The sequence below is a fragment of the Echinops telfairi genome, unplaced genomic scaffold, assembly GCF_000313985.2.
Source record: "Echinops telfairi isolate 266 unplaced genomic scaffold, ASM31398v2 ScPeMD7_5868;HRSCAF=6743_0, whole genome shotgun sequence".
NCBI classification, from domain to species: Eukaryota; Metazoa; Chordata; class Mammalia; order Afrosoricida; family Tenrecidae; genus Echinops; species Echinops telfairi.
In genome coordinates this window covers 13878456-13890297 of record NW_022109767.1, presented here as the reverse complement: position 1 = coordinate 13890297, position 11842 = coordinate 13878456, and the positions used below count along the sequence as shown (strand labels likewise).

General features: G+C 40.3%; 1 protein-coding gene across 1 annotated transcript in view; it reads right to left on the bottom strand.

Moving 5' to 3' along the window:
• NAF1 (nuclear assembly factor 1 ribonucleoprotein) overlaps window positions 1-11842 on the bottom strand; it is a 37531-nt gene that overhangs the window by 25222 nt on the left and 467 nt on the right. The window contains exons 2-3 of the mRNA XM_045295757.1: window positions 11757-11838; window positions 8220-8388 (exon numbers count right to left, since the gene is read on the bottom strand). Of these exons, the coding sequence (XP_045151692.1) occupies window positions 8220-8388; window positions 11757-11838 (251 nt within the window). The remainder of the gene's footprint in view (window positions 1-8219; window positions 8389-11756; window positions 11839-11842) is intronic.

Sequence of the window (11842 nt, the reverse complement as noted above, 5' to 3'; positions counted from 1 at the left end):
GGGTCTTAAAGGCTTGAAGATAAACAAGCTGCCATCTAGGTCAGAAGCAACAAAGCCTACCTGGAAGAAGCACATCAGCCTGTGTGATCATGAAGTGTCGATGGGATCAGTTATCTAAGACCCAGAACAAAATCATACCCAATGTGAACGGTGAGGGAGGGGCATGGAGTGGAGACCCAATGCCCATCTGTAGACAATTGGACATCCCCTCACAGAGGGGTCACAGGGAAGAGAAGAGTCAGTCAGGATGCAGCATATCACAGATTAAACACACAACTTTCCTCTAGTTCTTTGGTCCTTCCTTCCCCCTAATTTTATGACCTCAATTCTACCTTAAAATCAGATTAGCATACTGCTACAGATAAGAGCCCGAAACACAGGGAATCCAGGATAGATAAACCCCTCAGGGCCAACAATGAGAGTAGATATGAGGAGGATTAGGGAAGGAGAGGAGAGAAAAGGCGGAATCGATCACAAGAATCAACCTAGAATCCCCTTCCTGGGGGACGAACAATGGAAAAGTGGGTGAGGGGCAACAGAGGACAACGTAAGATATGAAAATAATAATCTACAACTTATCAAGAGTTCATGAGGGAGGGAGGGCGGGGGAAGAGAAGGGGTTGCTGATAACAGGGACTCAAGTGGGAAGAGAAAGCTTTGAAAATGCAGCATATGTGCAATGTGCTTGACACAATGGATAAATGTATGAATTGTGCTAAGAGCTGGAAGAGCCCCCAATAAAAGTATTTAATAAAACAAACACATAAGAGGTGTTATGTCACTGGAGGTCACCCTCTTGAAGTGGTGGTATGTTTTCCCGGTTTTCAGTATATGAAACCCAGGACTGATAAACCTGAGGGGCAGCACGTAGAATAAGGTTTCCAGGAGGGGTGTGGGGATGGGGGCTACAGTGGTGGTGGGATAATAAGGGGATGATGTCAAGGATCCCAGGATGAAAAAGAATGTTTGGAAAAAGACTGTGGTAGCAAGTGTACAATTTTACTGGATGTGATTAAACTATGGAAGGAAATGAAATATATATTAAATCCCAATTTTTAAAAAAAATTGAAAGTGAGAAGACCCATCAGGAATTAAGCTTTAAAGATGGCTTTTAAAGAAATGTTATAAAAGAAATTCTAAGTAATCCCAACTGTATAACTGGCGAATGGAAATTGTAAAAGTATGTGCCAATGCCTAGATAAATTCACTACTTTTAGACGGTGGTAAGGCACAATGCTTAAAACAAATGGCAAAAGCAACTCTGAACAGAACTGCTCTGAGCTCTTTAATACAGAAGGATATAAAGTGAAGAAAAAAATCTCTCCCCATCTGCTCAATTTCAATCCCCTTTTAGGTACCCGACTCATAGCCACACAACCCACCAGCCAGTATTGTGTCAATCCATCTCCTTGATGGCGGTCCTCATTTTAGCTGCCCCTCTACTTTACCAAGCATAACCCTCCTTTGGGGGTTGGTGTCTCCTGATAACACGTCCAAAGTATCTCAGGCAAATTCCCCATCTTAGCCTCTAAGGAGCACTCTGGCTGTATTTCCTTCACACAGATCAGATTGTTCTTTTGACAGTCCTTGATACTTTCAATATTGCTCGCCAGCACGAGAGTTCAAATGCATTGATTTTGTCCAAATTCCTTATTCAATGTCCAACTTTCACATGCATGTGAGGCAATGGAAAATGTCAGGCACACCCTTAGTCCTTAAAGTAACACCCTTCATTTTCAACACTTTAAAATGGTCTCATGCAGTTTTACTTAATGCAGTGCACTGTTTTATCTCTTGACTTCTGCTTCCATGAGCACTGATTGTGGATCGAAGCAAGCAAAATCCTTAACTTCAACCTTTTCTTCATTTATCATGAGACGATATTGGTTCTATTGAGAGGACTCTGGTCTTCTTTATACTGGGTTGTACTCCACACTGAAGGCCACAATATTTGATCTTCACTAGCAAGTGCTTCGAGTCCTCCCTTTCACCAAGCAAGGTGTGTCAACTGCATATTAGGTTGTTAATAAAGCCTTCCCACAATCCTGACACCACATTCTACTTCATATAAGCCAGCTTCTCTGATTATTTGCTCAGCATACAGACCAAGTAAGTATATAGAGGATGCAACCCAGACACATGCCTCTCCTGATTTTAAACCATGTAGTATGCCCTTGTTTTGTTCATACAATCATCTCATGATACGTGTACAGGTTCCATATGAGGAAAATGGAAGTGTTCTAGGATTCCCATTCTTCTCAAAGCTATCCATAGTTGGTTATGGTCAGCACAGTTGAATGCTTTAGTATATGTGCTGCCGAAACAAGCACCAGTTGAATGCTTTTATACAATGAAACCCAAGTCAGTATCTTTCTGGTATGGTATTCTCTGCTTTCAGCCAAGATCCATCTAACATCAGCAATGATATATTCTTTGATCTACATCCTCTTTTGAATCTGGCCTGAAACTCTGGGAGTTCCCTGTCAATGCATTATCCCAAATGTTGTTGGGATGATCTTCAGCAAAACTTTCTCTTACAATATCAGTGATAATGTTCTATAGTTTGAGAATTGTTAGGTCACCTTTCTTTGGAATGGGCATAAATATGGATTTCTTTCAGTTAATTGGTCACGTAGCTATCTTCCAAATTTTTCCTATCGAATCGTTCAACATTGCTACGCAAGGCTTGAATTTTTCCTTGAGTTTTTCAGTTTCAGGTGTGACTTTGTTCTTCCTTTTTGGTTTTCTACCTCTAGGTTTTGCACATTTCACGTAACATTTTATTTTTGTCTTCTCAGGCTGTCCTCTAAAATTCTTTTCAGCGCTATGATTTCCTCATTTTTTCCATGTGCCTTTGCTATTATAAAATTAAGAGCAAGTTTCAGTCTCTTCTGAGATCCACTTTGACCTTTTCTATTTAATGACCTTTTGCTTTCTTCATGTCGATATGTCCTTGATGTCGTCAAGACCCTAGCTCATTGGGTCTTCTGTTTAATGCTCCAAATCTATTGAGATGTTCTTGAAACTCCGAGGCAGGGGATATACTTTTAAAAGTCTATATTAGCTCTTGTGGACTTGTTTTAATTGTTTTCAACTTCAACCTGAAGTAACATTTGAGCAACTGTTCCATAGAAGGGCCCGGCCTGGTTTGAATGGTTGATATTGAGCTCTCCATTGTCTCTTTCTAGATTTAGTCAATAAGATTTTTGCATATTCCAGCTGGATTAATTCCATGTGTACAATCGCCTTTTGTGTTGTTGAACAAGTCACGGGTCGTGCAAAATTCTATCATGGTATCTCCAGATTAATTTCCATCACCAACGTCATTCTTCTCCAACTACCATTTCTTCCTCTTCCTTTCCAAATTTTGCATCCCAATTGTCAATAATTATTAATACATCTTGACTGTGTGTTTCATCGATTTCAGACTAAAGATGTTGGTAGAATTCTTCAATTTCTACAAACTAGCTGATAGTTTGCATAAATCTGACAGTTGTATTCATTGGATTTCTTTATATGCTGCTAGAAATTATGCTATCACAGACAGGATTGTACTTCAAGATAGATCGTGAAATGTTCTCTTTGAGAATGAAAGGAATTCCTCTTGATTGTGTCATTCCCAGCATAGTAAAACGTGATTTTCTCATTCTAAATGCCCAATACCAGTTCATCTCGGCTTACTAATGCCTAAACATTACTTTCGATAATTTCCAATTTTCTGAAGTCATACTCCATTGGCAAATGAACGTCACAAAGGCTTTACTCCCTCTGAGTTATTACTGTAGACTACTTAGGGTCCCTCTTCAAGTCATATTTTGAGTGCCTTTCGACCCAAGCAACTGATCTGGAATGACCTCTGACAATGCTCTGCTTCTATTCATTACGTGTTCAGTAACTGACAATGTTTCAGTACTCTCATCCATAAGGTTTCAAGAGGCTAGTTCCGTTGAACTGGACAGACTAGTTGGCATAATGGCGAAGGACTTGGCAGCATCCTGCATAGGGCAGATTGTTAATAAGCCTTCCTCCAATTCAGATGCTTTGCTCTTTTTCACATCATCCAGTTTCTTTATGTCTTAGAGCCCATGTAAAGGCATTCAACTGTGAAGATCCTAACAAACTATGGCTAACATTGAGAAGATTGGGAATTCCAGAACACCTCATTCTGTTCATGGTGAATCCGTGTGCAGACCATGAGCAGTCATTAAAACAAAACAAAAAGATACCTTATGGCTTAAAATAAGAAAAGCTGTGCATCACTTATGTATCCTTTCACCATACTTATAGTCGATCTATATGCTGATTAAATATTTTGAGCAGCTGGAGTATATGAAAAAGAATGAACCATCTGAATTAGAGGTAGACCCAATAACACCTTGCCACATGCGGATAACATGGCCCTGCAGGCTGAAAGCCAGGACCTAAAAACACTAAGGAAGGCCAAGAACTACAGCCTTCATTATTGTCAACTTAAAAAAACAGTTTTGTAACTTAATATGCAACATCATGCTAAAGGGCAAATGGAAGTTATTATGCACTTCATTTTACTTGCATCTACAATCAATGCATCAGGAAACCAAAAGACTTTTTAAACTAGGCAAATTGCAACAGACTTCTTTAAAGGGTTCAAAAACAAAGATGTCATTTTCAGGTCTACTATGTGCCACGGTATTTTATATCGCTCCATATGCATCCAAAAGCTGAACAACGAATAAGGAAGACTGAAGAATTGATGCTTTCAAATAATAGTGTTGGCAAAGAATAATGAAAGTACCATGGATTGCTGGAGGACAAACAAATCCGTCCTTTAAAAGAAGTACGGCCAGAATAGAATGCTCCTTAGAAGGGAGGATAGCAAGACTTTGCCACAGGGGCTTTGGACAGTTATCAGAAAGGATTAGTCCATGAAGGAAAAATATGCTTGGTACAGTAGGAGGTCAGGGGGGGATTGACACAGTGGCAGCAATAATGGGCTCAAGCATCACTTTGTGAAATGACACAGGTGTGGGATATTTCATTTTGTATGAAGGGTTGACTAAGCCAACATATTTTATTCAGGAACTTAAGTAAAAAGGCAATTAAAATGTGGGTACAAATCCAAGAAAGTCTAATACTTTCATAATGCATTATTTTTTCAAATATGGGGGCAAAGGGCCACTGCTAAAGTTGCTTACATATAACCAAACACATCATATGATCTGGCTTTTTGGTTTGCATGTTAACATCCTAATTTCATGCGGCATCCTAGTTTACTGGACTAATGTAGTATTTAATTGCGATTTTACCTCCTTGTTTATGGCAAAGTGTCTGAGGTCTTAAAACCTTGTAAGGTGCCATCCAAGTGACAAGACTTACTCTGTACCCACCGGAGCAGAAAGGAAGAGCCAGTGAGATTCTGTTAACTAATATGGCCCTCCCTAGCCACCGATGTCTTATGAGATGTACTGTAATTCTGGACTGCATGCTGTGACTATTATGGGACCCAGTCCCACATCCGGAGGGGTCCTAAAGGGCAGTTATGTAATTGAGGGGTAAATTAAAGAGACATTAGACAAGGCATGCAATAGGAAGGGGAGTTACTAGAAGCATACATGTGACAGGAAGGTACATACCTAACAAGATGGGCGGATCCTAGAGTCAAGATGGCAGCCCAACCTTGGTTGTCTCTGAGCTGACTTGACCTTAAGTGTACCTGAGCATTTATACAGGGGAACAATCTATGATCCTTATCAGAAGGAAGTGAGTCCTACTTATCATGGGACAGACAATAGGGTCTGATTGTTCCATATGGCAGAGAACCTTCAGGCAAATCGCCTTCCAGCAGTTAACCTTCAATAGTAAAGTAGCAACCATGTGCTTGCAAGCTGCACCTTAAAGTTGGCATTATTATTGTAGGGTGGGGGTGGGGGAGGGGTGGAGGGATGACTTTTACTTAGAGAATGTGACTGGGATGCACCTCCATACCACAAACATGAAAGGCCTCCCTCCACAAGACTCCTGGCCTCCCGGGTAAATATGAGCATAGAGAATTTGTCCACATGCACTCTCTTCTCAGTTTCCCACAAGCTATGACCCCATTTTGGGGAGAGTTAACAACTATGACAGGATTAAGTTGGGGTTAACAGGATTGATGAACTTCTAGGGATAGCAAGTAGAATAAGGGTGTCAGGGATGGTGGTGAGGATGGTTGGGGGAGTGGCAAAAGGGAGACAATGTCAATTAGTCCAGGAAGAAAAATAATCTTTGGAAACTGATTATGGTAGCAATTTTACAACTCAGCGCCATGTAATTGAACTATGATAGATTAATATATATTAACGTGCATTAATAAAGTTATGTTAATGTATATTATACATTACATATTATATAATATATAGTTGTGTATATATGTGTGTATAATATGTATTAGCTCCCAATTAATATTAAAAAAAAAGCTAGGGTTAAGTCCTGACCTGAATAGAGGGTATGAGCCAGACTTGCTAGAGCTATTGAGGGTAGATGAACCCCTAAAACAAATACCTAAAATAGCTCTCAACCTAAAACCTTAACCAATGGTATCTTCTGAGGTCTACTTAACATAATCATAGTTTACATTAGTGAATTATATCTAGTTAAAGCATTATGCTCTTTTAGAGAATTATATATTTGAGATTGAGTTGAACAATCAGTTGGGCAATGTAGATTTGAAGCTTAGTGAGTGGTGAATAATGGTGGAAGAATAATTTGGAGGGACAAAATAAGGATTCATTATACAATTGAAGAATGGAATTAGTGTCACTGTTTATCTGAGTATATTTTTACCAAAATAATAAGCATATTATTAAAATAAGTGGTTACATGTTTTTAAATTAAAAGTCGTCATACCTGGGGAGCCTTTTGTTAAAAACAACAGACTACTGCGATACCCACATGTCTGCAGCATAAAAAACTGGAGCTGTACAAAACGTAAACATTCTTACTGTGAAGTGGTCAAAGAAAAACAATTCCTATGAACTGTTAGTCCGGGTAGTAGAGAAACAAATTCATAGAGACGCTCATATGTGTATAAGAAAGAGATTTATATACAAGAGCAATTGAACATTGAGAAAACATCCCAGTCAGTCCGGATCAAGTCCTTAAGTCCAATAGTAGGCCATGTGTCCTATATCAATCTATAAAGTCCTCTTCAGACTCACAAAACACATGCAGTGATGCCAAATGTAGAAGATCACAGGCCAGTGGGTAGACAGTCTTTGGATCCAGTGGCACTGGAAACACCTCAGCACTGGCAGGGGTCTCTGCATAGCTTCTCCAATACCCAGGGGTGCCATCAGGGTGGGTCCGTGTGCCTTGTCAGCTGTTTCCCAGGGTGCAATCAGAGAGGGAGTCTCTCCTGCCTCCCAGGAGGAAGTACCGGATTTCCCAGAATTCTCAGAAGGCCAGGCCCACACAGAGGCCTCATTGGCTATGATCTGATTGACAAGCTAGACTCCACCCCTACACTCAATCCTCAAATTGACAAATGATTATATATCTACCACATTAACAAAGAATAAAGAAGTTATGTTTGCCTCTGTAATTTAAATTTTGGGGTTTTTTTCTCTTCAAATTAAAAGGTGTTTATTGCATTAATCTATTTCATTGCTTTGAGTGTTATTATATAGCTAGTGTCCTAGCAAAAAACAATGATCGAATGTTTGATGTAACATTAGAAATTATCCACAGCAATTCTCATTTACACAAGAAAACCAAGGCATGACAAAAGCATGTCCAATAAAAAGTTGAGAAAAACAGTTGACATTTATGGAGCAGGTTTAGGTCAAATGTAATCAATATGTTTTCATATGTTTTAGAGCAGTGGTTCTCAGCCTTCCTAATGCCGTGACCCTTTAATACAGTTTCTCATGTTGTGGTGACCCCCCCAACCATAAAATTATTTTCCTTGCTACTTCATAACTGTAATTTTACTGGTGTTATCAGTCTTAATGTAAATATCTGATATGCAGCATGTATTTTCATTATTACAAACTGAACATAATTAAACATAATTAAAGAATAATGATTAATCACAAAACAATATGTAACTATATATTGTGAAATATTTACGTGTTTTCTGATGGTCTTAGGCAACAACCCCTGTGAAAGGGTCGTTCGACCCCCAAAGGGGTCACGGCCCACAGGTTGAGAACCACGGTTTTAGAGCATGGGACTTAAATTTAATTACAAATCTAAGTACTTACATCAAGAAGTAACTCATCTTTTGTTTTAAGGAAATTCTTATTCTCCTCAACTTGTAAATTATCTTCTCCAGCTGACAGCACTGGAGGAAGTGAAATATGGGATGAAGAGGAAGATGAGGACGATGACGAGGAGGAAGACGAGGAGCTTGAAGTATCTGAATCGGTTTCACTATAGGGGAAAACGTTAAAAAAAATAGTAAAGTATTATTATAATGGCATTGTTAGATGCCACTGAGTTGGCTGCAACCCATAGCGACTCTACGCACAACAGAACTAACCACTGCTCAGTCCTGCACCATCCTCACAGCTGTTCCTATGGACCTGAGACAGTGATGCAGCCACCGTGGCAATCCATCTAGGTGAGGGCCTTCTTCCTCTGTTCACCACCCCTCTCGTTACCAGGATGCCCTTCTCCAGGGACTGGTCCCTCCTGACATGTCCAAGTATATCAGAGGAAGTCTTGTCATCTCTGCCTCTAAGGACTACTCCGGCCTCACTTTTTCCAATACAGATCTGTTTGTTCTTTTAGCAGTCCTTGGTACTTTCAATATTTTTCTCCACAATTCAAAATGCATTGATTCTTCTATGTTCTTTCTTCCTTATTCACAGGAATATGATGCAATGGAAAATACAATGGCTTGGGTCCGGCACACCATACTCCTCAAAGTAACCCTCTTGCTTTTCAATACTCTAACTAGGTCTTGTGCACAGCAGATTAACCCACTGAAACCCGTCTTTTGATCTCTTGACTTGCTTCGATGAGCATTGTTTGTGGACCCATGACAAAATCCTTGACAACTTCAACCTTTTCTCCATTTATCATGATGTTACCCATTGGTCCATATGTGAGGGTGTTAGTCTTCCTTATAGTACACAGTAAAACATACTGAAGGCTGGGATCCTTGATCTTGATAATGGTATTAGACGAGATTACTATCTGGAAATATCTACTTTGCTCTATCTACTCATCTGGAAATATCTACTCTTGTCGGTTTAATTTAAAAATTAGCAATTCACAGTAGACTATAGTCTAGAAATATTGAAGTACTTGGGAAATTGTTTTAACCCATCAATAAAACCAAGCTCACTGCCACTGAGTAAATTCTGATTCATGCAACTCTATAGGACAAGGAAGAACTACCCCGGTGGGTTTCCAAGACTAACTCTTTACGAAAGCCTCATCTTTCTCCCTTGGAGCAGCTAGTGGCTTAGAACTGCTGACCTCTTGGTTAGTAGCCCAACTCATAATCCACTCTGCCACCAGGGCTCCAATATTTACACTGTTCTTTTAAGCAGTGATGCAGTTCCATTTTTAAAAAGCCAGACCATTTCATTAGAATTTTTTCACATGCCACATACCCAACGACAGCTAATGTCTGTCAACAGGGAGCTCTGAACACAACAGCTCTCTCACTCACTCTCACTGCCACCAAGCCAATTCTGAAGAATCTCTCTATATTGGCTAGATGACTTAATTGCCAAGTTTCTCCTCAATCTTCAGACAACCTGAATTCCTAAGTCACCAGCCACGTGGACTGTTCTCACCTCTGAAATATTTTTGGTGTTTTGACTTATACAGTCATTCTTATTACCAGTAAAACCCTTCTTTGTTTAGCCCCACCCCACAGCCCTTGTTGTGCTGCTTCTCAGTGTTCTGTCTTTGGTCAGTTTTTCTCTCTTCTGTGCCCCTTTTCACGGACACCTCATTTGCTCCAGTGATTTCAATCACTGTCCATGAGTAGGTTAACTTCTAAATCACTAGCCATGATTTAAGAATGGACTTAACACACCTCACAAATGCAACAAGTTAAAAAAACAGGGAGGAAAGGTAAGAGATTCACCTGAAGTTGTGATGGAGAACAGGCCTGGCAATCTGCTTCTGAGAGGCCACAGGCCCAAGGACCTCCGTTCTGCACTCAAGACATTGTTGTGAGGCAGAGTGGATGTCATAGCAATTAATAACTCCCTACTGAACCTACTTCTCTGCTTGAGCACCTAATTTATATCACTGCTGAAATCAGTTTAGACTACTGCATTCTCCCAGTCAATGATGAAGCCCTATCTCCAAACTGGTGAACTTCTCATTATTCCAGTTCTCTATTCCACTCCCACTGCTATTGTGACCGGTTTCAGTCCTCATTGCTGTCCCTTGTTCATCTGTGTTACAGAACTGATATCAATACTAACCCATTCCTACCGCAATCACCTCCTCCTCTGTTACCACTGTCTCATGGCCTCCTCTCTCAGTAAGAAGGCATGCTTGCTTTAAAAGAATCTCCCATGGCAAGAATTTTATAAGGAATTATTATTTGTTTTGCTCTGTGTGATGACTGTGTAAGCCATTTCTCTGAGAAAATGCATGATGAAATAATCTGACATAAAATGTCAATGGTACTTGTAAGTGAAGTCAAAATAATTCAATAATATGTATGTATATAAACTAATACTCTCAAAATGTTAATAATGGTAAAATCTAAGCATTAAAATTTTAACGGTTAAATCTGGTTATAGCATGTGCTGTACTACTTTCTACCTTTATTTTTAAACATTCCAGAAAACAGAAAAGTCTAAAGGTTTTTGAAAAATCTATACTGTGTACCAGATAAAGGTCATGCTCCTCAGCTTGGCATCTCAAATGCCTTCTGCACTCAGGTCTCTGATTTCTTTCAGCAATCATTGTGGAATGCGGTTTTTGTTAAATTTTTGGTCATGGTTTTCATCCTTACTGTGAGGGTTTCCAGTTTTCTGGTTTTAAATAGCATTTATTGTACTGTTTGAATACAATACAATATTCAATCCGAATTGGCTGAATAGAAACTTTCACCAACTCGAATTTTGCATTCAAACATTTACTTTCTTATTTCTTCTAGCCCACTAGAATGCAAAGCAGGGATAAAGTGTCCATACTACGCTCAAACTTCAATAGCTCACACAACACACTGAGATATTTGAATACAAAGTTCAGTGTGGCTTAGTAACATCCCATTTGTTTCGGCTTTCTCCCAACATAGGGGTGGGGGGCTCTTATAAAGTATGCAGAGCACAGTACTTAAGAACAATATTTAACTAATTTCACAGCACGTACTCCACACACACGAGTCTGCAAAATAACAACCGTCACGTGTCAAATTTGAAACACACAACCCTTTCCACGATCCCTAATTTACCCATTTCAAAAGCAAACGCATAAAGTGCAAGCTAAACCTAAAAATTCAGGTCTTATAAAAACCTCAGACCTTACCCCCCAAAATTGAACAGTTACAATCTCAAAGAGGTAGAGTGCACACAGTGATTGCGAAAATAACCTCAGGATTTCCCCATTCTCACTAAAAGGTATTGCCTATATAGTGGCCCTTCCGCACTATTGAGGTTAAGCACGAAGCTGGCACCGAGGACTGAAATCCCCACCCGCGTGGCAGCGGATGGGCGGTCCCAGCGACGTGCCCGCACGTGCGTCCAGCGGGCCGGCGAGCTCAGAGCTCCAGCCCCCGCGGGGACCCCCCTCCGCCGCCGCCCATCTTCCCGCAGGTACCCCACCTGTCCGAGTCCGAGGTCTCCACGCGGTCCGGAATCTGTGCTTCGGCCGCGGCCAGCCCGGTAACGCCGTTCCCGCCCGGTTCTGG